The sequence below is a fragment of the Phoenix dactylifera genome, unplaced genomic scaffold, assembly GCF_009389715.1.
Source record: "Phoenix dactylifera cultivar Barhee BC4 unplaced genomic scaffold, palm_55x_up_171113_PBpolish2nd_filt_p 001048F, whole genome shotgun sequence".
NCBI classification, from domain to species: domain Eukaryota; kingdom Viridiplantae; phylum Streptophyta; class Magnoliopsida; order Arecales; family Arecaceae; genus Phoenix; species Phoenix dactylifera.
The window spans coordinates 34,084-61,553 of NW_024068399.1; the positions used below are offsets into that span (position 1 = coordinate 34,084).

Below are 27,470 nucleotides of genomic sequence, written 5' to 3' on the forward strand. Positions count from 1 at the left end.
CCATTCAGCACAAATCGTGAGGAAAGGAGCGCCTCCTGTTACCTGTTACATGTTAGCTGTTGCCATTCCGAAAAGCCAAGACAAAAACCACCGAGGTGATAGCATGGTGGGAACGGAGCTTTGATTCTACTGGAGTGGCCCAGATTCAAAACATGTAACAACCCAGGACCTCACCCAAAATGGCTAGCCGGAAAGTATTGTTTGGGTTCCTTGATCCTGTATAAGTACCCAAGATCTACCCAACGAATAACCGATGTGGGACTAAATACATGCCCGCACGGGTTCTCACAAAACGTGCGGATGTCGATTAAATGCGGAGACCGATGCTCCCCGCCTGGTTTGTCCGGTAGAGTCACTATCTGGTCTGCCGTTACTTAGGTGGTGCTGGTGTGACGTACTCACACAAGGATAGGGCTGCCACGTTGGTGGGGCTCTGCCACGGGTGAGAAAGGTATGAGTAAAAAATGTTCTACCCGCATCGAATACTCTCCAGGCGGGAGGTGGCCCAGTGGGGGTTGCTATGCGGATGAGGTTCTCCTTACCCCCCTCTTCCCTTTTATTCCAGCAAAAAAAAAATAGCCAAGACAAAAAAGATTAATCAATGGGACAGGACGAGAAGTGCTGCCAATGCCCGTGTCCTTCCCCAGTACAGAGTTCCACGCATTCTCCCTCCCTCACGCGCTCTCTCTCTCTATCTCCTCCTCTTTTAATAGTATAGACATCTAAAAAAAAGTCAAAAAAATAACACATCACGGAGTGCTCTAGGTAGCAGCTCCCTTTTTCCAACCTGCAGAGTTCCCATGGAGTGATCAGCCACGTACAAGGCCATCAAATTCGCGGCCCCATTAGCCTCTCTATAAAGATGCTCGATCTAGAACACAACATCGCCTTTCATTATAGCCCGGATGTCTCGGAGTAGGGGTGGAGCCCATCCACGCTACTGGTGCCCTCTGGACCCAGCTAATCACCATGGTCGAGTCACCCTCTAGCAGGATTACTCCAGCTAATCACCATGGCCGAGTCACCCTCTAGCAGGATTACTTTGGCTCGCAGAACACGCCATGCATAATCTAGACCAGCCCACGCTGTTCTCAACTCCACCTCAAGAATAGAGGTGTCGAGGATTTGGCACTCGCCAGCAGCAACCACCTTGGAGTCTAGGCCCCTGATGACGAAGCTTGCACCACCTCTCCTGCCACCATCAAACACGCATCCATCGAAGTTAACTTTGAGAAAACTCAAGGGTAGGAGCTCCCAGGTGAAAAACACCATCCGAGGCGCTACAAGAGCAGAGGTAGAGCCCCAGGTGTCTCGAGTTATCAAAAGCCCATCCGATGGATCAGTACAGGTGACCTCTGCCGCTTGAACTTAGGCTCGCTCCACGACGAACCTGGATGAAGGGTTGCTCTGTCCAAATATTCAGGCATTTTTGGCCAGCCAGGTGGTAAGCCGTATAAGCCACCACAACGACCATCTGCCGAGTCCGAGGGGCGATGGCTCACCATCTAAGCGCCTGTCAGAAGGGGCTCGAGTGGCATTGCGCGTTTGACGGGATGTCGATGAGCCCCCATACCCTCCTAGCTCGCTCGCACCGGAAAAAAGCATGGTCTACAGTCTCATCCAACTAGCAACCTAGGCATTGTGGATGAATGCCCAGTTCCTGCTTGCACAACATTGATCTCGTCGGCAGCCGGCCTCAAACCACCTTCTAGAGGAATAGAGCCACCTGCGGGTGGAGACCGAATCTCCAGATCTAACTGCAATCCCGCCTCAAGTGCTACTCACTCCGAAAGGAGCGATAGATGTCTCCTACACAAACTCTGGGGATGCCAGATGAACTCCAAACTCTCACATCTGGACATGTGCTCACCGGAATTGGCAACGACTTGACCCTCTCCACGAGGTGCTCCCCAAATAGATCGTCAATCTAGCCAGGATCCCACCTTGTCCCTTTCGAGCGGAGAAGATCGCAATCTCGAAGCTCGCCCGCAGCCTCAACATTGACCATGGTCTGTGAGAGCCTCACCGGAAGAGCGTCCACCTAGGGGTCCACGACATCTACGCTGCACCCATCGCCGATCAGCCATCTAGTGTTAGCCAAGGCAGTGGGCACATATATGCAGATCTTCTGCCAGAGGAAGGAGCACCTCCGGCCCCTTTGAGCTATTTCACCCGCCACCACCGGGCCATAGCGGACGATCATCACCAGATTCCAGAAGCACCGCGACTCAAGCACCAATCTCGCCGCATGCCGAATAAGCAGCACCTCTCCCTCAGAAGAAGAGATTGGACCCCAACCCTCCTCGCGGGTCGGTTGGCAGACATCTCCCAAGCCAGCAAGTGCACTCCATGGTCGCCGCCATGCGAGCCCTAAAGAAAATTCCGAAGGAGCCGCTCTATCTTCGTTAGCACAATCTTCGGAATAACTGTTGGACATGAGATGAATCAACAAAGAGCTCAGGACCGACTTGACTAGTGTTGGCTATCCATCATAGAAAGCATGGTCGCCCTCCAGCTTTTTAACTGATTTTGGACGCGCTGCACCTAGCTGAGGCACTTCGCCATCTGCAGACACCTCTTCATGATTGGGATGCCCAAATAGCTCCAAGGCCCCTCTTGCTCCCTCTCTCTCTCTCTCTCTCTCTCTCTCTCTCTCTCTCTTCATTATAGCACTGCCATGGATCTTGTGTACAAGATTAGTTTCTCCCCTCAAGAGTAGATAAATCATAATCCACAAAACTTGTAAACTACACCTTAAACTATTTGACATTGCAACATTTTATATCGAGTCTGGCATAGAACATTCCGATGCAGGCTCACCATTTTATTTTCATATAATGCCTCTCTTTTTTTTTGCTAAAGCGGTCATTTCATACATCACGGGTACGAATACACCCTAAGGAGTCAGAATACAAAATGTCCCGAAGTGCGCCGGGCATCTCTCTCGCCCCAGCCCATAGGGTGCCTCCTGAGTGGCTCGCTACATACGCAGCCACCCAGTCGGCCGCCCCATTGGCCTCACGATATACATGCCTGGCCTAAAATGTAACCCCCTCTCCCACCATTGTCCAAATGTCGCGAAGCAAAGGATGAACACATCCATGACTACCCGGGCCCCTACGGATCCAGCTAATCACCGTGGCCGAATCACCCTCCAGAAAAACCGAGCTCGCTCAGAGTACCCGCCACGCATAAGACAGGCCCATCCATGCCGCTCGCAGCTCTGCCCCTGGAACAGAGATATCAAAAATCTGATGGCCCCCTGCTGCCACCACATCAAAACTCGGGCCCCTAACAACAAATCCGACCCCTCCCCTCCTGCCGCTATCCATGACAGAGCCATCAAAATTGACCTTGAGGAAACTCGGGGGTGGGGGCTCCCAGGTAAAGAATACCCTGTGTGGAGCTGCCGAAGCAATATAGGAACCCCAGATGTCCCGAGCTATCAAAGGTCGATGAGCTGACTCTACCTGAACAATCTCTGCAGCCTGAGCTCTGGCCCGCTCCATCACAAAAAGTAGGGATAGCCGACGCTCCCCAAATACTCGGGAGTTCCTGGCCAGCCATATCTGGTACGCTGTACAAGACGCCCTGATAGCCAATACCCGCGTCTGAGGTGCACTAGCCCACAGCCGAACCTCCTCCAGGAAGAGATCTCTCCCACTCCAGGTGGCACCCAGGATCCCAGTCAAACTCCAAACACCTCTCGCCCATACGCAGTGGAATAGAACATGATCCACCGACTCCTCCACCCCACAGTCTGGACATGAGGGGGAAAGGCTCATACCTCGTCTACACAGCACTGAGCCTGTCGGCAACCGCTCCCAGGCCACCTTCCACAGGAAGAGAGCAGCCCTCTGGTGTAGCCCAAACCTCCACACCCAGCCACAATCTATGCCCGACTGTGAGCCTGACTGAAGGAGCCGGGCAACCTCTCCGACTCCAACGCTCGCTCGAGAGGTAGTGCTCCAGACCCTGGCATCTGGACCTGCTGATCCCGGAAGGGGAATCGACCGAACACGCTCTACTAGGTACTCTCCAAACAGCTGGCCCAGCCTGTCACCATCCCACTCTGCCTCTCCCGGCCGGAGGAGATCAGAAACTCGGAGTCCCTCCCCCACCTCAATGCTGATAGTCGTCGGCCATAGTCTCAAAGGAACTGCATCCACCCATGGGTCATCCATCACATCAACACTCCGTCCGTCGCCGATCAACCACCTCGAATGCGCCAGAGCCATAGGCACATACCTCCCAATCTCTCGCCACATAAAAGATCTCCTCCGCCGGCCTATCGCCTGGCCCTCGAGACCCGCTCGGCCATACCTGGCTATCATAACCTGGCTCCAGTGACCGAGCGGCTCCAGAACAAGCTGTACTGCCCTCCGTGCCAAGAGAGCCTCGCGTCGTACCAAGAGTGACTACACCCCCAGCCCACCCTCCCTCAGTGGTAGACACACTCTCTCCCAAGCCAACAGATGTATCCCATGGCCCCCCCGGTAGGAGCCCCAAAGAAAGCTCCGCATAAGTCGCTCAATCCCCACCAGCACAGTCTTCGGCACCACTGTGTGAGCCATCAAGTAAATAGGCATGGAACACAGAACTGACCTGATCAACGTCAATCTCCCCATCATAGAAAGAGACGAGGCCCTCCATCCCTCTAATCTGCTCCGCACCCTCTCCAATAAGGTGGAGCACTCTGCCACCCGTAACCTCCTCCCTGTGATGGGGACCCCGAGATACACCAGGGCCCCAGTCTGCTCCTGTATCCCCAGAGTCGCCCTGATCTCCCGGCGCACCCTCCCCTCAGTGCTAGGGTTGAAAAAGATAGTAGACTTTTGTAGATTAACCCTCTGCCCAGACATCACACAATACTCTGTCAGCACACCCTGGAGGGCTCTGGCATCTGACACCCTCGCCCTGGCAAGTAGGAGATAGTCATCTGCAAATAATAAGTGTGAAAGAGGTCGGGCACCCGGGGCTGGGCAATAGGGTGCCAGCTCCCGGTTCCCACAAGCAGCATGCATAGCCCGGGAAAGAACATCCGAGCAAATAATGAACAAAAATGGGGACAGAGGACATCCCTGGCGAAGTCCCATAGTAGCACGGAAGAAGGGCGATGGCGTGCCGTTGACCAGAATGGAGAAGCTAGGCCCCTGCACACATCCTAGAATCCAGTCAATCCAAACCCGGTGGAATCCAAAGCTCTCTAATGCCCGCCGTAGGAAGTCCCATCGGATCCGGTCATAGGCTCGCTCCATGTCTAATTTTACTGCCATCAAACATCGCCTCCTCGAGGCTCGCTGCAGATCCCCCATCATCTCCTGAGCCAGTAAAATGTTGTCTGAGATACTCCTCCCCCCCACAAAGGCTCCCTGCTCCTGACTAATGATCCGTGGCATCAGGCTCTTCATCCTTCCCACCATGATCCTCGCCACCACCTTATACAAGGTGGTACACAAACTAATGGGTCTATAATGACTCGGTTCCGAAGCGTCCACACGCTTCGGTATCAATGTGATAAAGGTGGCCTTGCAATCATCTGTCATCCCTACATGGCTAAAGTAAAACTGAACTGCCTCCACCACTGCCCTTCGAATAATACACCAATATCTACGGAAGAAGAATGGTGGGTAGCCATCCGGTCTAGGGGCCTTGTCCTCTGCCAGACCCCAAACTGCCTCCTGCACATCCATCTCCGACACTGGCCGAATCAAGGCTGTATTCTCTGACTCATCCACTCTGATCTTCGACCGGGGGAGTAGGCCCGTCTCAAATATCCCCCCATCCTCAGTCCATCTAGACCTGAAAAAGTCGACTAATACCTGTCTAACTGCCGAACCCTCCTCCACACGGTGACCCGCCCCAACCCTCAAGGAACGGATCATATTCCTTTGCCTTCTAATAACTGTCGATCGGTGAAAAAAACTGGTATTCCGGTCACCATCCTTGACCCACTGAATTCTGGACTTCTGTCTCCAGAAGATCTCCTGCTGGCGCAATAAGGAATGATGGGAGGCTAGTGATCGCCGCAGATCCACCATATCGGTCTCCGTAAGCTCCTCTCCTCGATCCTCCCGCCCCTGGGCGTCCAAAATCGCTGCCTCCACCTCCTCCAACCTCCTAAAGACATTGCCGACAGTCTCCCGGTTCCAACGCCGAAGCCGGCGTTTGGTGAGCTCCAGCCTGCGTGACACCCTCTGCATAGCGTCCCCTCGTACTGGCACACTCCACGCCTCCCTGACTACATCCCATGACTGGGGATATGACAGCCACAACTTCTCAAAACGGAAGGGGCTATGGTGCACCGATCCTGCCTCTGTCGATATCAAGAGAGGGCAATGGTCAGAGGCAATCCGAGCTAGATGACTAACCTGGTAGGCTGAAAAACGCTGGATCCAGTCTGGGGATGCAATGGCCCTGTCGATCCGCTCCCACACTCTAGCCTGCCCGGATTGATTATTGCACCAGGTGAAACGAGGTCCAGAAAAGCCGAGGTCCACCAATCCATTCCTCCCCACAAACTCACGAAACTCCCTCCTATCCACCGAATCAGAGTATTGTCTACCTCCTCTCTTCTCCTCTGAGCTTAAGATGCAGTTAAAGTCCCCTACCACCATTGTTGGTACTCCCTGGGTCAACAGACTAGTTAATTCTCCCCAAAGGGTTCTCTTTACCCTGTAGTCGGTGCTAGCATAAACTCCACACAACACCCACGGGAGTTCATTTGGTTCTGAAATGACCATTACCACTTGCTGAGAGCACTGACAAAATACATCCACAGAACCTAAACCCCGCTTCCACAACATCAGGATGCCTCCAGATAAGCCCCGGGACTCCACTGCAAAGGATTCCCAATCTTGTGCCACTCGCCGCTGAACTCGACGTAGTCCGTCACCGGATACCCGTGTTTCACAAAGGAAGCAGATTTCAGGATTATGAAGCTGTACTAACCTCTTAAATGAGGAGAAAAAGGAAGGTTTGGCGGCCCCCCTACAGTTCCAAGCTAGCACCTTCATAAGAACTAATTGACTTCCCCTGCACCAGGAGCCTGCTTGCCTTCCTGGATTGAGGCTCTCAGCAAATCTACAACCCTCCCATGATCCAAAATCGGAGACCCCTGTCTTGAGCCCCCGGACACGCCCCTTGTCACAACCGCCCCTACTAGCAAATTGAGGCTATTCTCTGTAGTCGGGCTGCCCAGCTCCTCTGAGCCACTTCTCCCAGCCACAGTGGTCGACAGAGCATGGGAAGAGCTCGCCACAGTCTCTGCAAGGGGCCAAGAAACTCCCTTCTCCTTGCCCAGCTCCACCATGAAGGCTTCATCACCCTTTCCTCCTTCGGCTCGAGCCGGTCCACCGACATCAGCCGCAGCCACCGGCGGCATCAACCCCCCCTGACTCGACCGCTCCGTCCGGCTCAACGTGGAGCCTCCGACATCCGAGGAGGGGGAAGGGAGCAACACCCTGGCAGAACACAGCCCATCGTCTTCAGGCTCCGCCACCGGCTCCGCCGTCGACTTCACCCCAAGCATCGGCTCCATTCCGCCCACCGCAGCACCGCCCTCAACCGGAGGAGCAATCGGTCGCAGCGCCGTTGGAGACTCCGCGACCCCACTGCCGGGACCTCCGGTCGGCTTCAGTCGAATAGGCGCCCTCGCCGGAGGTAGGGAGGCACTCCGGAAGTGTCTCCTCCCAGCCTCCCTCCGGCGACCCTCCAGACCATAGATGGAGGACGATGAAGTAGCTCGGGATAGGCACTGGGCCGGCCCCGCCCCCCGCGCTGGACTGGGCTTGGACGGGCTCCTAGCCCGCTTCATTGGGCTTGTGCCCTGACCCATAGCCGACCCATGGTCCGCCTGATGGGCCGACTCATCCGGGCCCGACTTCAGGCCCATCTCCCCAGCTGAGTTTCGGGCCAACCCAGTCAACCCAGGCAGCACACCGAGTTGGGCGAACTCACCGTTCATGGCCTCCGAGCCGCTCGCCTCCCCCGTCGCCGGCGACCTCCGTCTAGCCACCTTGGTTGGCTTTTGCCACCCCTCTGTGTCAACAGGCAACTCGGGAGAGCACGCCGCCACACATGGAGAGCTCGGCCCCGGCTCCGGTGACTGGCGAACCGGTGGTGCTTCACCCCTAGACTCAGTCGTCTTCTTCACCGGTCTGGTCCCCCTAGGCTGCCAGATCCTGGAAGTAGACAGCCACGGCCCAAAGGGGAGCCGATTCCCCTCTGATAGACCTGTCTTCACCGCCTCCTCCCCATCCTTCGACTTCGATGACGAAGCCTGCTGAGCACCATGGTCGTCCACTGCTGCAGGCGTCACCGAAGCTGGGGGAAAGGGACAGGCGTCCTCTCCATGACCAAGACGGCCACATTTATAGCAAAACCCCGGGAGGTTTTCAAAGCGAAAGATCTGCCAGTGCAAATCGGAACCTACCCGGATGAATGTTCCCGGTCGGATCGGCTCCCGCGCATCCAGTTCCACCTTAACTCGTGCGAAGCCCAGTTTCCGGCCGAGATCTGTAGTTTTGTCCAATGCCAGGGGACGGCCGGCCTTCGCTGCAATGTTCCAGATCATGCCTTTCGACCAATACTCCATTGGCAAGTTGGAAAGTCTAAGCCAAACAATAAGCCGGCTGAGCTACCTGTTATCCGAGACAAAATTCGGTCGCCACCTCTCCATAGCAAGAAGTTGGCCGGCAACTAACCACGGTCCGGCCTCCATGGCGGCTTCCCGATCGTTCTTCATCCGAAAGCGAAATGCAAAAGTGTCATTTGATAGCAGAAATTCCTCAACATCATAGTCGAGCTTCACCACCGTCCGCATCTCCCGGCGAATCCACTCCCCTGGCACCCGGCGACCCGCACTCCGCACGATCACCGCGGTCTCCCTCCACGCTGCTCTAGCCAGCTCCCCCTCCTCCAGCGATATCTCCACCACATCCGTGAAGCGCAGTTTTAGGGCTTCCAAATCCACTTCCGAGATTTGGTGATTCGTCCAAATCGGCGGCCTCGTCGTCCCCTTCATACCCTTCGCCACATCCGCCCACGACCGAGCTGACGGTTGAGGCCTCACCGGCTTCTCGCCCTGGCCCACCGCCGGCTTCGCACCCTGGCCCACCGCCTCTGTCTTGGGATCGGTTGGCGCCATTCGCATAGCCTAGGTGTTCGACCACCGGGAACACGAGGTTTGATGCCGGACCCACCCAGTTCCCCACTTCCGCTACACACACCCAGTGTTTGAGAGAATACCCCACCCACCGCACGAAGATTGGCACACCCGGGCGCGCATCCCAAGTCACTCACTCTCTCTCCTAAGTCAATCAAGGCGGTCACATCCACCAGGAAGTGAAACTGGTTCAATGCCTCTTTTCAAGAGCCAAAAATGATATAGATTGAATGCGAATATAGATTCAAATATGGATATTACTCGGACATTAAAATTTATATCTATATTTATTTTAAAATGATATAGATATAAATCGAATATTAATAATACAGATATAAACATGGATACAATTGAATAGTTAAACTTTATAGACCGTCACTATGTAGAAAACAAATTAAATTAAAAATATATTATTATTATTATTATTATTATTATTATTATTATTATTATTTTAATTTATAAAAAAATATATTAAATTAAATAAAATTATAAATAAAACTAACATAGATCAAATAGTTATCTATCCAAACTTATATCCTTTCACGTATGGATAGCCAGAAACGAAAATAAATGTAAAACAAAAATAAATATAGAAAAGATATCACCTGATATCCTTTCGCTTCCATGGATCAGTATTATCGGGTTCACTCTCACCTCTATCTTTATGAGCGTTTTTATTAGAGGATACTTCAACAAGCTGCACAGGCCAGTAATGCTCAACTAAGCCTCCTCTTAAAATTGAGAGGGGCCTGCCGATCAAGATACGAAATCTTAATGCATATTATCATCTTTATGATTGAGATAGCTTCTTGAATCCAAAAAATTGCATATGAGAAAGCAAGAGAACCATATTATTTAGAATGATATGTACTTACTGCCAAGAATGTGCACAAAGCAACAATTATCACAATCCACTTCAGATAGTCAATAAGGAACTTATTTACAATTGAGGGAATTGATCCCTTGTTTAAGCAGCGAGTAGATCATGCATCATCAGCATCACTTCCACCTACATGAGGATCATGACTCACCCAGTAGTGACTTCCATCAGGGCCAGATATTTTAAACCTGCTCAAGAATAAGAGCCCAACACAGCAACTTAAGACATGTTAATCACGTCCAACAAATATTCTATCAAAAAACGTGGCATCATCTGTTTTCTTCTGCCTATATTTTATTATTTAATAGAAATATTCTTATAAATAAAAATTATTTAAAGAGCACCTCTCAAGGATAAATTTTCCTTCCTTGTACCTCTGGCTCTTGTCATGGGCAGCCTCCTGAAACAAAGCACTTATTCACCGGTCAATGCCATAAGATAAGTGACGAAGCCAAAACAATTGCAAATTGGATCTTACATATTTCCATCCCACAATGGAACCACAACCAACGCAAAATATGTCTGAAACAGTGTGCATCCCCGTCATCATCGCACGGTCCTCTTTCAGTCCAACCGTCACATTCACTCTATTAAAATTTACAAAATAGATAAATGACATCCTGGCTATTGACGGATGAGCACATTATTGATGATGTTTCAGAAAAGGAGTTCATATCCCCTCACTGAATTGCCCATCAGGCTCACAAGGTATCGTCCGGCACCAGGAGTGATCCACACACTGTTATATAGGAATCTTTAGCAGTGTCGGAAGACTCCTAGTAACCAGCCTATCACACTAGAATGGCTCAATTATATCTTGTAGGCGATGCAGGGGTAGGATGCAAATATTCCATAAAAGATTATGCTTTTCCGCTGAATATTGAGTTATGTTGCCAATGAACTACAAACATTGCAAGCTGTGAAAAGCTAATACACCCATTTTCTGTATGATAGAGGGCATGTAAAAGAGCAGGCATGTGTATTTACCATACCAAGAATGGAAAGTTATACGTATCTATTTGCAACCATTTCATCCTGGCACATTTCTAAACCCAAATCCCATCCACATGCACCTGTTATCATTTGCAAGCTGCACCCCATGAGATGTAACGAGATCAAAGAAATCACCAGATTGACCAAAACTGGGTAATCTATTGCGCTCACTTTTAGATAACACACAAGCTAAGTTATACTGGCAATCGATTTGAGTTCACAAAGGAACTTCAACTCATACTATATACCAGTTTAAAGTCTGTGAAAGGCAGCAAAGCAGGTGCTATAGAACCTTAGCAGAAAAAGGCTAATTATGATCATATGATCACAATATCATTAAAAAGGGCGGCCTAGTGCACAAGGCTTCCACCATTACAGGATCTATAGAGGGTCAAATGAGCACAGCCTTACCCGTACAAGCAGAAAGGCTCTTTACGTGTTTCAAACCATGACGCCAAGGTCACAATGACGTACTCTTGCGTTGCGACAAGACTCACCCTCTATAATCATAATATCATTAAATTTATATATTTATTTGGTAGTGGCTTGGATTCCTCAATGATAGAAAAAGGAGGATGTCTTAGAAGCAGTTTTTTATTTCAGAATTCAATTAAAAGAAGCTAAGGTACACAGATTCTCCACTCCCTAAGCATTCAACATACCCCCAGGTTTTAGTCTCAATATCGAGCCACACATGATCTTTCCTCCTAACAATAATAAGGAGCTCCAAATATTTAAAATATTCAACATATTCACACCAAAGGTTCTAATTCTCGATATCAAGCCCACACTGTTACCTTACCAATAAGCTCTATACCACCCAATATATGTCAGTATGTATAACCTCGCTCAAACCTCTCCCTCCTAGTGTAAATCGAACACTTCAAAATTTAGATTTCTTGATGTGACCGGACACTTGGACATTTGAATATTTAATGACAATCCTCGATGCTACAAATAAACAAAGCATGATTCATCACTATTATATATCAATTTTCGACAATTATACTTGGAAGTTTTAGACTGTAACATCACATTTAGCAAATCATTTCGTAATTTATCAAGTTCTCTTCGATTTTTTGAAGGTTCCAATTTCCAACTGCGCATGTGGATGCTTGACAAGTATCATGAATCCAGGTAAGATTGCACCACATTACTATTATGTGGCAAACCAACTCTCTTGTGAGACCCTATGATGAATCACTCTAATTGCCCTTCTCTACCTTGATCATAACATTAAAACCTATATGGCCGCCACTTCTCAGCTAGGGCTGGAAATGGGCTCGGGCTGGCCCGAAGCCCGTCCGGCCGGGCTATGGGCTAGGCCCGATAAATTTCAGGCCGGGTTTGGATTTTATTATAGATCCCATTTCTTTTTCGAGCCGGGCTCAGGTATATCATTGGCTTGGTCTGGGCTCGAGCCTGGATAAGGCCCGATTGAGAGCCTGAATGTAGGCTCGAACCCGCCCGGTTCAGAATGGGCTGATCAGGCGACAGGTGGGCGCTAATCGTTAATCACGGTCCAAAAAATGTTCTCTTATTTGGTCTATTCCCCAGATTCCGAACTCCCAATTCGCGATCACTTTCTAAGGCTAGGGTTCTCCTAATCTCCTCCTTCACTGTTCTCCACCCCTCATTGTCCTCGATTCCTCTTCTCCGCCTCCGCCGCCACTCCAAAATCTAATCCGGCAGACCCTCATCGCCATTCGTTTGTCGGTCTTCCTTAAAGTTTGCCCATCATCCCCGTTCGCTGGTCACCAGTCGTCGACTGTCCAAGCAAGGCGAAGTCGCGAAGAGGAGCCCCCCAGCGTCCCTATCGCCGACCGGCTACAGTTCCATTGAAGACTAGAGGATCTGAGGTACGATGATCTCTCTCCCCGCTCTCTTTCATCTTCATTTTCACCGTGATTAGGAAAGTACTCATCTGGTCATTCCTTAGTTTAGATCTTCATTTTCTCGGCAAAGCAAGTATTAGCTATAACATCGTTGTTTCCTTAGTCTAGATCTGATTAGTAATCACATAGGGAATGAGGTGGCAGTCTTATTTCTTGACTACACCAGATGATTCGACTCAATATTTCTTCTTGTTGTTGCTGTTGTTATTTCTTCTTGTTGTTGCTATTATTTTCCTCTTCAGGGCAGACTCTATTTTTATGCTTCACAGCCACAGGTAGATAGACATGATGTTTTGTTCCCTTCAGGCTGGCCTAATTGGGCTCAGGCCTGGGTTTTCCTAATTTTTTCGGGCATAAGCTTGGCCCGAAGCCCCCAAAAAAATTTCAGGCCAGGCTTGGGTAGGGTTCTGGCTCGGCCCAGCCTGGCCCAGCCCCATTCCCAACTAAGATCGGTTCATATATGACTAACTCCTAAAACATAGCCACTATTCTTGTCCAGCTGCATACACCAAAGTCGAAGTAAAAAGCCCCCTTTTCATCCTCCTCACTACCTCTCCAAGAAATTGTACTTAGGATTCTAATTAATTTGTCTGAATTCAGTTGCATAACAGTCCCAAGAAGCATAATCTAAGCAAATCAACCATTACACGATTGAGAAGTCTAGTATGTTGGCCCACATGCCAAATGCATGTCACCGTTTCTACCAATTTTTTGCCTTATCCAATAATAATGAACACTAATTGTTTGCCCTACATTTCAAGCATTCCAAAACCAGTTACGTCTAATAACAAACAGTACATCACCTCAATTAACATTAGCTAGTGCCTCCTTCAAATCAAGCCCAAGTGTTAAAATGGGGGATTTTCCTTGTGTCTTACTTGGACACATTCATGTGATGCCAAAAAGCCATCTAGAATTGACATATCATGAAAAATGGCAATTTAATTTAATAAAACCATTATTTTTTTTAATACAGTAGTATGCAAAATAACTGGTCTTATGAAGTCCCTTATGTTCAAAGCCACCTAGAACCACCAACATTTACTTTTATATATACAAAAAAGAAGTCATCTCTTAATCCCTTCTTTCAACCATATGGCTCTTGATTTTTGCCTCCAAAAAAATCTCGACTAGTTTTTTTTTTTCTATACACAAAGTCTTTTAAGAGTAATCCTAGAATTGAATCTCCTTTTAGATCATGGTCACCACCTCTCCAATGACCTATCTTCTCCATTATCTGTTTTTTTTTTTAAGAGTAAAGATAGAACTTATACAAAAACTTACATGGAACTTTCACCTATACCTCCCTCTAAAACAACCTAGTACTGATTCTAAGCTAAGGGTCCACTTTTTCAAAAATTTAAAAAATCTATAGCCCAATTTTTGTCACCAATATCAAGTAAGAATGACATATTGTCACCTGACAGAGGTGTTGTTTCTAATACCTGCTGACTGGAATATGAAAAAAAGGTCTAGCTGAACTTCTTATTGGTCAACAGAATGGATAGAATGTGACCTTTTCTTATAGAAGAATATATATCATTTCTCTTGCAGACATGCTTTTTTTTTTTAGTTCCTTCGAAATGAGAAAATGGTGACACTAAAATATCCCCCTAAGAAAACATGGACCTAAATACTTTCTCTTTACCCTTTGAACATTACCTACTTCTCCTCTTTATAATGTCTCCTCTTTATAATGTGAAAAGTACTTTAATTTTTGCAACAATTTGAATTCAGCATTACTATAGAGCAACGATGTTAGAGATACAAATATTTTGATTACAACGTATGGAACCCAGTACTTTTTGACCAGACATAGTGAAAAAAAGGAAAATAAAAATCACAATGTGATACTGATGGAAATAAGGGATGTAAGAACATTTTCATCCACCTGAGAACAGAGATAAAGCTTACAATAAAATCTTGCATGGCATAATATTAAGCAAAGAAAACCAAACTACTTACACCTTATTGAAGAGATAAGCCTTCCCATGCCTGCAATGGAAGGACTGGACAGGATATAAAAAAGTTTGTCAGTATAATTATACCATTCCCATTCAATATGCCTGAATCATAACAAATACAGGCAACTTTATTTTTGGCTTCTTGTAAATAATATTTATTCATAGCGAACAAGAAGGATAGTGCCACCATTAAGAAACATGCAGAAAAATTTATAAGAAAGCCATAAGTTTCATATATTCCTCTATTTCTTTTAATCAACATGACCATGTTTAATGCATCTGAATTTTATAATGAGAGGTAGGAAGCGAAACAGGAGCATTTGATCAAAGAGGACTCTAGCAGGACATTTCGATGCAATTTAGTCAAAAGGCAGTACGAGGATGTATCACAGGACACAATTATTGATGTTATCAAGTTAACTCCCTCCTCTTTAGATTCAGTGAACTTCTGCTTTTTGTGGAGAAATGCAGTGGTTATTCGAGCAAAGTTGGAGAGAAGCAAGATTTAGAAATATTAGCATCTTCCTAGCTTTATAGACAAATAGCCTCCTATGGCTCTTGGCCAACTATGATCTGGAACTACTATACAATGATACCCCCAAAAAAGAAGAAATTAGTGTCTAGTGCCAATTGTGTTGATGGGCATGCATGCTAGCTATATAATAGACTTGCCAGACAATCAGGGTATATGATACTGCTCTTTTAAGATCTGACAACTCAAATTCCCTCTTGCATGGTGAACCCCACCTAAAGAACTTTGAAAGAAAAGAAAATGTCAAAATTGACAAATGACAAATCTCTGTATTATTCAAGGCAGATGCTTTGAGTTGTGCATGCACTCATAGCAAATGGGATGGCTTTCTACAATGCAACATTGTACAAAACAGTTCCAACACCACAGCCTAAGAGGCAACTATCCTTCATCATTATCCACAAGCTGATCGATTGAAATCAATGAGTAAATCAAAATAAAAACGTCTTGACGGGCAGGGTAAAATGAAAGAATTGAATTTAGAAGATAAGCCAAGAGGTCAAGGGACTGGTAAGCAACTTATATGCACACAGCATGCCTCTTCATGCCACGATGCATCACAGCCACGTCACGCCATGCTGCCTCGCATCTCTTGGATGTATGCACGTGATAGGCGAAGAAAATATGGATAAAGCAAAAGAAGGTTGGGTTAAAGAGCTTGCAAGGGTTTCTGTGAAAGGCGCTGCGATGCTTGTCCCAAATTTCTACTCAATGCAACCTGCTAATTCTTCTTCCTCCTCTTGTCCGAAAAGTCTCTACTAACTGATTTTGAAAAGAGATGCTTTAGCATTCACAATAAAAAAAAGGACATTGGTTAAAGCAACTCAAGCTTAGAAAAGCATAGGGTAAAAGAAAGTTGCCAAGATAGAGAACTAGATGCCGCTCTTATAAAATCTTTCAGTTACCCAGTTTTTTCCTGGAATGAGGTCGTGGAGACTCCAAAGAAGATGGCAGAACAGTGGCCGTAAATGTTAAAAAGCAAAGAGAAAATGATTAAAATGTTGTCTTCTGATAGATCCTCCCATCATCTCACAAGGAGTCAAATGCCAGCAGCACAGAAATGAATGAATTCTTGGATGAAGAGGACAGGATGAATTAATAAAGAGAGCATAGAAGAATTTTCCATGGAAAATGATAGAAGTACACCGTGAAGGACGATATAGAGTCGAGCAGACTTCTAGCCGTCCATGGAGGAAGGACATCAGCAACAGCAAAGGGAGATCACCATCAGCATCAGCATTTGTTGAAGGGAAACGGGAAAGAGGAAAAAAGGAATCTTGGAGGCACCTAGGAAAGAACCATCGATTCTTGGAAAGAGACGAAATTTTTCAGTAAATGGCAAGCATGCACGCGGGAGGAACACGTACGACGAGAGCCGTAAAGGAAAAGGCTTCTGTGACCGCCGGGAGACAAAAACTGGGGACGATGTTTCGTTTGTGACGAGGAATTTGAAGAGATCAGGAACACCAAGAACCCACAGGACCACAAACCCTCACATCCTAATTGAATTGCAAGAAGATAGAAACAAGATTGCGAAAGGCAAGGGGGAAGAGACCGCGACGACGTGCTCCTACCTTGGAGATGATGTCATCGGAGATGGCGAGATGGGTCTGGCAGTGCTTGCAGCTGTAGATCTTCCCCTCTAGATGTATCAGGAACAGCAGCCCCATCGAAATCTCTCTCCCCCCTCTCTCGTGTTGTTCTCCCCACTTTTTTTTTCCTTTTCCTTCTTTCTTTATATATTATAAATGATAAATAATAACAATAATGATCACCTCCGACCACGACCGACCGACCTACCGGCCGACGCTTCTCCTCCTAATCTCTCTCTTCCCTTTCCGGCCGGAGACGGGGAGCAACAGATCCACCGATTTCTGCAGGGAAGAGAAGAAAATTTTTGAAGAAACGAAAATAAGGAAGAAATAAAAATTGAAATTGAAGACAGGACTTGAGAAGGATCATGAGGGTGATGAAGGACCCGAACGACCGAGGAAGGTGACAGGACACGGCAAAGAAAGCAACGGGATGAGGAAAGGCACTAAGGCAGGCAGGTAGCTATGGCTTACATTACTTAAAGGAAGCCTTTTTTTATTAATTTTATTCTTATTTTATTATCATTGTCATCAATTTTTTTTTATTACCTAAGGTTGGCTAGCGTCAGGATAGTCACAGGTGGGGTGGCGAGGTTTAAAAAAAAAAAAAGTTCCTGGTCACTTAGTTTTGGCGCATATGTATATATATATATATATATACATACAGGTGTGTGTATATACATATTTGCAGTAGATAGTGAGGTAAGGCAGCAGGAGTAGTTTTGCGCTGACACCGAGCGGCTGAGATGATGAGTCGAGGCATCGTGCATATCAGAAGGCCTTTATGTCACCACGTGTTAGCTCAGAGGACGGCCTAAAAATATCTTAGGCCTCGCGTGAGCGCATGTGCTGGGCCGATAAGCTCGAGGGAGGGCAGCGGGGAGCAGCCGGTCAATGTCGTCGCTAGCGTGCTGTGCTGGTGCCTGGGTGGCGGCCAACAGGAGCGGCACCCACCGGCTGTGCCGGTCGATGTACATTTCAATTCCAAACCCCAAGTCAGTCGTACTCGTACGCATCATTATTCTCCCTCTCTCTCTTCTCTTCTCTTCTCCTTCCTTCCAGCTTTTTCCGTTGCTCTCTCATATTTTTTCTGCTGCTTCTCCCTTCCTCCTTCCCTTCTTGTCCTCTTGTTTGGTCGGGAGGTTTTCGCCGCTCCTTCCCTTCGAGGTTAGGGCATCTTTCTCCCTCTTTTTGATCTTTTCTATTTTCTAATTTTAAGACCTTTTATTTCCGGGCTCGATATGGGCGCATGATTTTTCTTGTTTTGGAAGAGATCTTAATCGTGGGATGGTCGAATCTTTTTCCCTCTCGTATCCTAATTCTATCCGTTCATCCTAGTTATTTATCTGTTCATTATAATATTTTTGGAACGGAAAATCTATTTTAGCATTTTGTAAGATGCTTGTTATCTCTTGATGCTGCTCGGGTTATTTTTGACTTTCTTTCTCCCTCCCTCCTCTTTCCTTCTTTTGTTGGTTCTCAGTTGCTATGCATTGTTATGTACCTTTGATTATCTGACTCTCCGATTACTTATTCTAGTTTGCTTTCTTTTCTTTCGCTGCTGTTCATTATTTAGTTCGCATTAACTTGAAGGTTTTTGACCTCGCTCTTTTTAGGTGTAGAAGGTCTTTCATTAACTATGTTTGATGATAACCTGGAGAAATTTATTGGTCCTTTATCCTGCCTTTAATTATTATTATTATTATTATTATTATTATTGGGACTATTACCGCAATTTCTGCCCGATGACCCTTCGCGTCCGATTGGTTATTCCATTTCTTGTTGACTAATGGGGGGCATGTCTCTTCGCTCTTTTTAAATTCAAAGCCTTGTTTTATCAATTTGCTCTTGGATTGTTCTCCGGCTCCTGGATTAGTTTGATTTTCTTGTATCTCCTTGCACTTCTTGTACACTTTCATTGGAGCTCTCGAGGGCCTTTTGAACCTCATGTCATTTATTTCCCTTTCCAGAATTTTGGTTTAGTAATAGGGCTCCATCAGGTTTATATTAGCGCATGTGCTAGGTTTCTGTCTGATTTAGTATATGGAAGTTCTTTGCTCGTAGGAGTTTAGTTGGAATATCTGCTCTAATTTAGTGTGATGAGCTTAGTTTGACTGTCATGTAGTTCCATTCCATATCCTCTTGGCAACTTTTTCTCAGTTCAGCATATTCTTTTGCCCTGTTATTTAGATAGCTTTTTGGATGCTTAATACATGTATCATGTTACATGGTTGCATCCCCTTGTTCATGCCATAGCATATACTGCTCTTTGACCATTACTGATTCTTCTTATTCTTAGTTACAACTGCTTCCATTTTCAATTGGTTACTTTTATGGTTTAAAGGTTTCAATTTTTTTTGGGGGGCGGCGCTAACCTCCTTGTGACAGGAGCTCCTCCATCGTGAAAATGAAGGGAGGAAAGGGAAAAGGGGCAACAAAGAAGGAAACAAAGGAAGCGATGAAGCCAGCTGATGACAGGTTACTTAAAGCCTGGTGCTTGCATATGCTGCATTCAGTTGTTCCTAGCAATTAAATTACTAACTTGTCCTATCCGTTTGCATAGTTTACGATACTCTGTTTGTTATGGTGGACTAATATCCATCTCATTGATGAGTAAACTGACTGATCCCATGGAGCATGGAAACACTGAGTTTAAGTGCAGATACATACATGAGGCCCTAGTACATTTGCAGCAAGGCTGGGGAGCCTAAGTGGTTATTTAGTAATAAATATATGGGTATTACCTAGTTGTGAGTGAAACGAACATATCTTATGGGGGAGGATCTTTCTTCTGCATGTTCAACATTAAGGATTCTACTCTAGCCAAGATCCCTTCTCATAAGAGAGGTTTTCAACGGGTTATATTGGTCACGTGACATGCTTGAGAAACGGATCTTTCGGAAATACCATCTTGGTAATCTACATTAATAAAATAAGTATTTGACGAGGCTATATAACTTTTTGTAGGTGACACTGTTCACAACACGAATGTGCAGGATATAATAAAGGAATTAATGGGGAAAGACTGAGAAAGTATAAATTCTAATGTACATGCTATAGTATTTATAAGGGGCATTCATCAATTGTTAGTTTGTGAAATTGGGAAATCTATATGGGAGGGTTTTGACATAACTGGATAAGAGTTGCTGGTGATGTTCTGCTAATACCATCTTTGCATTTATGCTGGTCATTGAATGCTTCCCCCCCCCTTTTTTTATAGAAAGGTTGGAAAATGCAAAGCTGCTACTGAAGTGGATAGGACTGAATTTTTGTTAATGCTTTTGTATGTTTTTTAATTTCAGAAAGGTTGGGAAACGCAAGGCTGCTATTAAGGCGGATAAGAGTAGCAAAAGACGGACCAAGAAAGAACCGAAGGCCAAAAAGGATCCCAACAAACCAAAGAGGCCTGCTAGTGCTTTCTTTGTTTTCCTGTAAACACCCTTGCCATTCTCATCTTTCACATAGAGGTGCCTGCTTATAGTGCTGCATATTGTTTCGAGAGATTATTAACTTCTTGCCACTTTAATGTCACAGCGAAGAGTTCAGGAAGCAATACAAGCAAGAACATCCTAATGTGAAAGCTGTCTCAGTTGTAAGTAGATACACAGACAGAATCTACTATATTTAACTGTACTGAACTCATCAGTTATAGATTTTAGGATTTGATTTAACATTTGATGTTGTCACTGAAGGTTGGTAAAGCTGGTGGAGAGAAGTGGAAATCAATGTCTGATGCTGTACGTATTATTTATCAGCTAAAAAAATAGAAATCTTTTCAATAAATCACATAGTAATGATGGCTGATCACTGGATGGGTAGCTGGCTGTCATTGTCTTTTGAACTCTATATATCTTCTTGTTTGCTTCATCTGGGCTGAGATTGCCTGAGACTGAAGCGGTCTTGGATTGGTTGTCTTTAATATAATATGGAACTATTGTGTTGTCTTTAAGATAACATGGAACTGTTATAATGTATCCTCTTGTAGTTGGATTGAAATGCAGAGCTATAGATAGTACGGTGGTGGATGTTGGGCTTTTTTATATTTGAATCTTTTCCTATCTTTTGGCTTCTCTTGTATTGCACATTGGTGTCCAATAATTTGATTTCTTAATTTGTCAGGAGAAAGCTCCATATGAAGCCAAAGCTGCAAAAAGGAAGAGTGAATATGAAAAGCAAATGTCTGCTTACAATAAGAAACAAGTACTAAATAACACTAGTCTTGTTGCATATCAGCTGTCATCTGTCACTTTTCATTACAGTGGTCCCTAGTTTATTTTACTATATTTTTGATTCAGGAAAGTGTGGCTGATGACGGTGATGATGAGTCTGATAGGTCAAAGTCTGAAGTCAATGATGAGGATGAAGAGGAAAGTGGAGAAGTAAGCTTCTTAGAGCTCTTCAAGTGATTAAGATTATGTTGCATTTTGTGATAATAAATATTGGAAACTTGTAATATATTTCTTGTGCTTTTAAATGCATGTTGATCACCTAAATAAACATTTTCCTGTCTATTTAAATTTTTATAGTGGATTTACCATTTTCTAGTATTAAGGTCTTCATGCTTCCAAACTCGATAACTATGTTATTATATGTCTAGCTTTATTTCATCACAACCAAAATCTGTTGGAGGAATTTTTAAGCAAGATTTTCAGATTTGAAGGACCTCAGTTCATTGGACGATGCACTAGTGCTACTTAAACATATTTCTTTTGCTTTTGACCAAAACATAGATTATAAATAGATTTAATGAAATGTGAAGTTGGTTATAGTTCATGAGTCAAGCATATGGATTGCCTTGGACGCGACTTATATGGAGCAGATGGGAGGAGAGAGTGTGCGATGGTGATGGGCATGTGTGATAGGTCATTTGCTTAGTGGGTAATTTACTTGGTTGGAATTCACTTAATGGATTAAAAGGGGTCTGTGTTCGTAATTGTTGTGTGCAGGCCATAAATCTTTCATTGGAGGTAGCTTTATGTGGGAAATGGAAAATTTGTGCAGAAGGTAGGCTAATCCTTGGTATCTGCAGGTGACTCCAATGTAAAAACAGAAGTCAATGTGAAGTATCCTATGACATTCCTGGATTTTGTTATTGACATGACTTGAGTTGGCGGTCATCACTTGAAGTGCTAAAAGAGGAAGATTAGTGTGCCAATGAAGAATTCTAGAATTTCAGAAATTAAGAGGGTTTTTGTTCTTCTTTAAGGGCTCATCAGTATGTTCGATCTTGATATTGGCGGGGCCTGGCACTAATAGTGCTTATTAGTTAGTGGATAATGAGAACTTTAATAGTCACATAAGTTATGACTGGCCGCCAGATGGTCTGGCTCATGAATGAGTAAGCTCACTCGTGTGAGTGAGTGAGACACTTTTGTATGAGTGAGTTGGACATCTTAAAACGTTGAGAAGGGACATGAAGTTTACCATGGGCTGAGCAAAGTGGAAGGAATCCCTAGCACTAGGGAAATGGAAGGGGCCTTCTCCATGTCTTTTCAGCATTTTCTGGCTATTTGTTGTGCTTTGGGTGATACTTGATAAGATCGGTTCTTGTTGATATTTACTTATTAGAGCCTTTCATGAGTATGCCTTTTTTCTTTTTTTAGTACCCTAAATCACTTACAGGTATCTCCTGAGCCACTTGGAAGAGATGTGCTTGGCCTTTCTTAATAAATAAAAAAAAGAAAGCACATTATTAATGCAATGATGCATTATTTCTGTGAGATGCTTTTCGACTTGGCAGGCATAAGCTAGTGGGAAATTTTTAAGAATGCCTTTAGACTACTTTTTAGAGAACGAGAACGAATTAAATTTTGTGAAGTTTCTTTGGCTGGAGAGAAGTGCACTTCGTTGAGGTTTCTTTGCCAGCATGTACATTGGCTAATATTTTGTTGTGGCTTTAGCTTCACCCTTTCTATGTGCTCTACAGAAATTGTTGCTTCAGTTAGCGCTCTATTTGCAAGTGCTGCATCTTCTTTTCATGTTTGGGCTGACTGTCTGTTTTTCGTTTGACTTTACTGTGTCTGGGCTGTCCAACTGGATAACGAACTGGTATTATTATCTAACCTTGTGCTGATTTCCACGAATACTAGCTTGAATCCATGGCATGTTATACTTGAATTCCAGGTCTGTTCAACATAGTATAGGGTGTCATGCCATGCAAGCTTTGGTGCCTTGACTGTCTTTTCATAACCAAAGCGGCTATTTTGTTTTTCTCTTAGTATTTGTTTGGTTCGTGGGAAGCATTTTTCCTCAGACTTGAATGTTTATTTTGGGAAGCTGATGCTTGGATATATGATTCCTGAAAAAGTAGTTTTTGCATATTGGGTCGATCATGAAAAAGTAATACATCTTAGAGTAGTTTATATTTGATTGAACATCTACTTTCCTAGAAAAATTGTGTAAAATGCTTGTTATACCTTTAATAAATAGAAAAGACCTTACCCCATTCTATCCAAAAGCCTAAGGGTATTTTTGAAAAAAAATATCTCAATTTTTAGCTGGTGGGGATTAGATTTTTTCATGTCTGTCATAGATTTTTCTTTTCCATGAAGTGTAGGAATTTGATTCCCATGGGAAAGCTATTGTCCCTCTTTTTCTTTTGAAATTTCCAACCAAACATGCGGCATCTCTTCATTTTTCTATCGATCCCACTTCCTCCCTCCTTTTCCCGCGAACCAAATGTCTCTATAAATAAAAATATGCATTGCAGTAAAAGTTTTCACTGTAGTTGATAAAGTAAAAAATAAAAAAAGGTTCAAATTTTCCTGCATGTTTCTCTCTGCATGAAGAATGAATTTTGGCGCATGCTATTTAGGACAACTCACATCCTCAAAGGTTTGCGATTGCACCATCTTTTGTACATTAATGCTGGGAATTGTCTGTTCTAGTTTCTTTGGCTGGAGAGCAGTGCAATTGGTTGAGGTTTCTTTGCCAGCATGTACATTGACTAATATTTTGTGGTGTCAGGTGGTTGGCTGTAGCATCACTCGTTTCTATCTGTTCTTCAGGAATTGTTGCTTCAGTTAGCACACTATTGGCGAATGCTGCATCTTCTTTCCATGTGTTGGCTGATTTGTCTGTTTTTCTTCTGATTTTACTGTTTCTAGGCTCTCCAACTGGCTAATGAACTGGCATTATGATCTTCACCTTGTGCGTTGATTTTCGTGAATACTAGCTTAAATCCATGGCATGTTATGCTTGAATTCCAGGTTTGTGGAACCTAGTATGGGGCGTCACGCCATGCAAGCTTTGGTGCTTTGACTCTCTTTGTAACCAAAGCAGCCATTTTGTATTTCGCTTAAATAAAAATATGTTGCAGTAAAAGTTTTCACTATAGTTGGAGAATGAATGTCGCAGTAAAAGGTGCAATTTTTTCTGCATGTTTCTGTCTGCATAAAGAATGAATGTTGGGCACGCAAGTTACCACAACACTCATGTCCTTAAATGTTTGTGGTTACGACCATGTTTTGTACATTGATGTTGGGAATTGTCTGTTCTGATGTGTGTCATTGGCCATCTGCAGGAGGAAGAAGATGAGGATGAGGATTGAGAACAGGGACTTCATGACTGGATTACAGAGAGCCTGGATACGGTATGAGTGTGCCTTTAGGTTAAAATTGCTGGGCGTTGAAATGGTAAACCGTGTTGGTCGCGTCTTTTTTTATTACGTGTTAGGCTTTGTATATTTGCTCACCTATCTTGCTTGTATTTCTAAGCGGATATGACATGCTCGCGAAGAATAGTCGTACTTGTATTAGTCTTATTAGTTGCTATGTTTTACTGCTATCATCAAAGCTGTGACGAATCTTTATTATAGGAGCAGATGCGCTCTTGACAATGGTCTTTTAACCTACAAGAACTTGATGATGCTTTGTTATGTGTGCTGACGGTAATGTGCTTTTGGATAATTTTCGATGTGATTGATGCAAGTGTGCGCGCAGATCCGCGCGCGTGCGTGTGGGAAATATAAATTTCTCTCAGGTGAGTTTCGTTTTGGAAGAAGAAGCAATCATATTGTAAAAGGAATAGCAGGAATCATGTAACTGGTGGGACAAAGGCCGTTTGAAGATTTCATTTGATGAGGGAATCATGTAAAATAGGAGTGCCAGAAGACTTGTGGGAGATGGCAAGAGAAAATGGGGACGAGGAGTCAGATGGAAAATATAAATTTCTCTCAGGTGAGTTACGTTTTGGAAGAAGAAGCAATCATATTGTAAAAGGAATAGCAGGAATCATGTAACTGGTGGGACAAAGGCCGTTTGAAGATTTCATTTGATGAGGGAATCATGTAAATTAGGAGTGCCAGAAGACTTGGTGGGAGATGGCAAGAGAAAATGGGGACGAGGAGTCAGATGGAACGATCGCTTGGTGGGTGATACATGGGTAATGGCCTGGTGATGGAACAGGAGGTTAGGGAGATCTGGCACCAAACACATGAAAAGCTACCCAAAGCGAGGCATGTGCTTTGTTTTTCATTTGCGAAGAGGGAAGGAATGTTCTCAGACCGATTGTCAATGCGCTTGAATGAATGCCAACCTATCTTCGGTACATGGGCACCCAAGGACGGATGCATTTTGGGGGCCAAGGACGCGTGCCATATGTTGGCAAGGTGGTTATTAATTGGGCTAGGTTGCAAGGTGGTTTGAAAGGCAAGGGTGGGTGGGCGTGCCCTATCGAGCATTGACGATAATAAGCACCGGGGGAGAAGGCTTGAAAAAGCAGGTAGGTGCGAGGGCGAAAGGGCCGCCAATGAAAAGGGGGAATTGATGACGAAGTGCAGGATGATCGATCGGTCGGTCGACGGGAAAAAATGGGACACGCAAGTTTAACAAGCCAAGCCTCTCACCTTGATGGCCCGGCCGTAGGTGGTGAAGGAGAGGAAGGGAAGGGAAGGGAAGGGAAGGGAAGGGGATGGAGAAGACTCTTTGGCCCCGATCCCATTAGTGATGGAAAAGGGACCGACGATAGAACCATTACGTACGATCAGTACACGTAGGCATACGACATGCTGCAAGCTGCATGCCCACCTCACTTATCATCCACATGAATAGAGACGGGCAGCAACCAAGCAATGGAAAGCTAGAGTGGTACCAACCATAGGAGTAAGGAATCCAGTTTTTATCTGCTAAAGGCAATATATATAGTTAGCTGACAAGTGTACTAAAATATGGCGTGCAGCTAAAATGGCATAGAGTATACGCAGGCGATCAAACAAACAAGCACACAAATTATAATAGTTTCCTAGCTATCCAGATGGAAACAATGCAGTTTTTTTTTCCTGAATGGAAATGGAGGAAGCAGGAAGCTTCCCTCAGTTCTATAAAATAAAATGAAAAATGTGTGGAGCTTAAAGCGTCTTCTCAAGGTATGTCTAATTAATCTAGTATAGGAGAATTTGATAAAATAAGGGACCAACAGATTCAAAACCTGTACCACAAAGAGGGCAACCATTGTTAACCATCCAACTTATTTTTCACTAGAACTTCTCGTGTGTAACATGCTCATAAAACTTTGACCTTCTTGAGCCCGACAGCTTTCCAAATGACTTGGTGGAAAGGTCGCAGGGTACCACTGTTGTTGATAAACTAGTAACGGGAGGAAAAAGAAAACACACCATTTTCGGATAGCTTCTTGACAAGCACATCTTCTATTCTTGAGGATTTCTCTAACGAAAGAAGTTAAAGCAGGATTTCAAGTTGCCTGGATTGGTGAAGTGAAAGTGGACCAAACAATCTGGTCCTCATTTTAAAGACTGCTTTAACCGATGCGCTATAGAGATCATCAAAAAGGTATGACAAGGGAATGGAGCTGATCTAGATATCCCTCCAGAATCTGACATGCTCGCCATCTTCAAGCTTAAAGGATGTGCAATTCTAATATGCATCAAGATCCATGCTAACATCTTTCCACATAGGAGAAATTTTAGCTCCCTTTTGACCCTCAAACCATGCCGCCTCTTTGGATCATAAGCCATCTACTTAGGTGCTTCTAGCCCACTCGTAAATTTGCCTGCCCATTTGGCCAAAAGAGAGGTTCATATTTCTGTTATTTTCTTATACCCAGACCTCCCTTCTTCCTTTCCCTGTATACCGAGTCCCAGTTAATTAAACATTTTCCTTTCCCCTCCATAGAAAAGTCCACCTTGATTGATCAATCCTGTTAGCAAACTTGATCAATCCTATTAGCAAACCATCTAGGCAATCTGAATATGGACCTTAATGAGGTGGGGACGGCAGAGAGAACTGCATTGATTAAAGTAATTCTACCATCCCAGGATAAAAATCTGCCCTTCCAAGCCTCCAATCTTGAACCCACCTTTCCAAAAGCAACATTACCTGGAGATCTAATTATAACTCAAGGAAAGATCAAGGTAAGTAAAAACAGATTACCTCTCTTATAGTTCAATATGGTGGCAGTACAAAAGCTTCCCTTTCACCCATATTGATGCA

At 44.8% G+C, this 27,470-nt stretch overlaps 2 protein-coding genes across 6 annotated transcripts; one reads left to right on the forward strand and one right to left on the reverse strand.

Annotated features, from left to right (window-relative positions):
• Window positions 1-9,992: 9,992 nt before the first annotated feature.
• LOC103696733 (protein yippee-like) lies at window positions 9,993-17,517 on the reverse strand. Of its 2 annotated transcripts, none has more exons than XM_008778441.4 (6): window positions 17,409-17,517; window positions 17,005-17,304; window positions 14,900-14,943; window positions 10,525-10,633; window positions 10,391-10,446; window positions 9,993-10,234 (listed from the first exon to the last, which is right to left on the reverse strand). In XM_008778441.4, exons 2-6 carry the CDS (start codon window positions 17,098-17,100, stop codon window positions 10,150-10,152), a joined length of 390 nt encoding a protein of 129 aa, XP_008776663.1. In that variant the 5' UTR covers window positions 17,101-17,304; window positions 17,409-17,517; the 3' UTR covers window positions 9,993-10,149. The 2 variants fall into 2 exon arrangements, with proteins under 2 accessions (XP_008776663.1, XP_008776664.1); XM_008778442.4 differs by having other exon boundaries at window positions 9,995-10,234; window positions 17,379-17,479.
• Window positions 17,518-18,005: 488 nt separating this feature from the next.
• On the forward strand, window positions 18,006-24,898 carry LOC103696731 (high mobility group B protein 1). 4 transcript variants are annotated; one of them, XM_026801014.2, is made up of 8 exons: window positions 18,006-18,189; window positions 19,411-19,500; window positions 20,325-20,453; window positions 20,557-20,614; window positions 20,715-20,759; window positions 21,142-21,222; window positions 21,318-21,401; window positions 23,989-24,366. In XM_026801014.2, the coding sequence occupies exons 2-8, from the start codon at window positions 19,430-19,432 to the stop codon at window positions 24,046-24,048; spliced, it is 528 nt and encodes a 175-aa protein (XP_026656815.1). In that variant the 5' UTR covers window positions 18,006-18,189; window positions 19,411-19,429; the 3' UTR covers window positions 24,049-24,366. The 4 variants fall into 4 exon arrangements, with proteins under 4 accessions (XP_026656815.1, XP_008776662.1, XP_026656814.1 ...); XM_008778440.2 differs by lacking the exon at window positions 23,989-24,366 and adding an exon at window positions 24,545-24,898 and having other exon boundaries at window positions 18,030-18,189; XM_026801013.2 differs by lacking the exons at window positions 20,715-20,759; window positions 23,989-24,366 and adding an exon at window positions 24,545-24,898 and having other exon boundaries at window positions 18,030-18,189.
• Window positions 24,899-27,470: the final 2,572 nt, after the last annotated feature.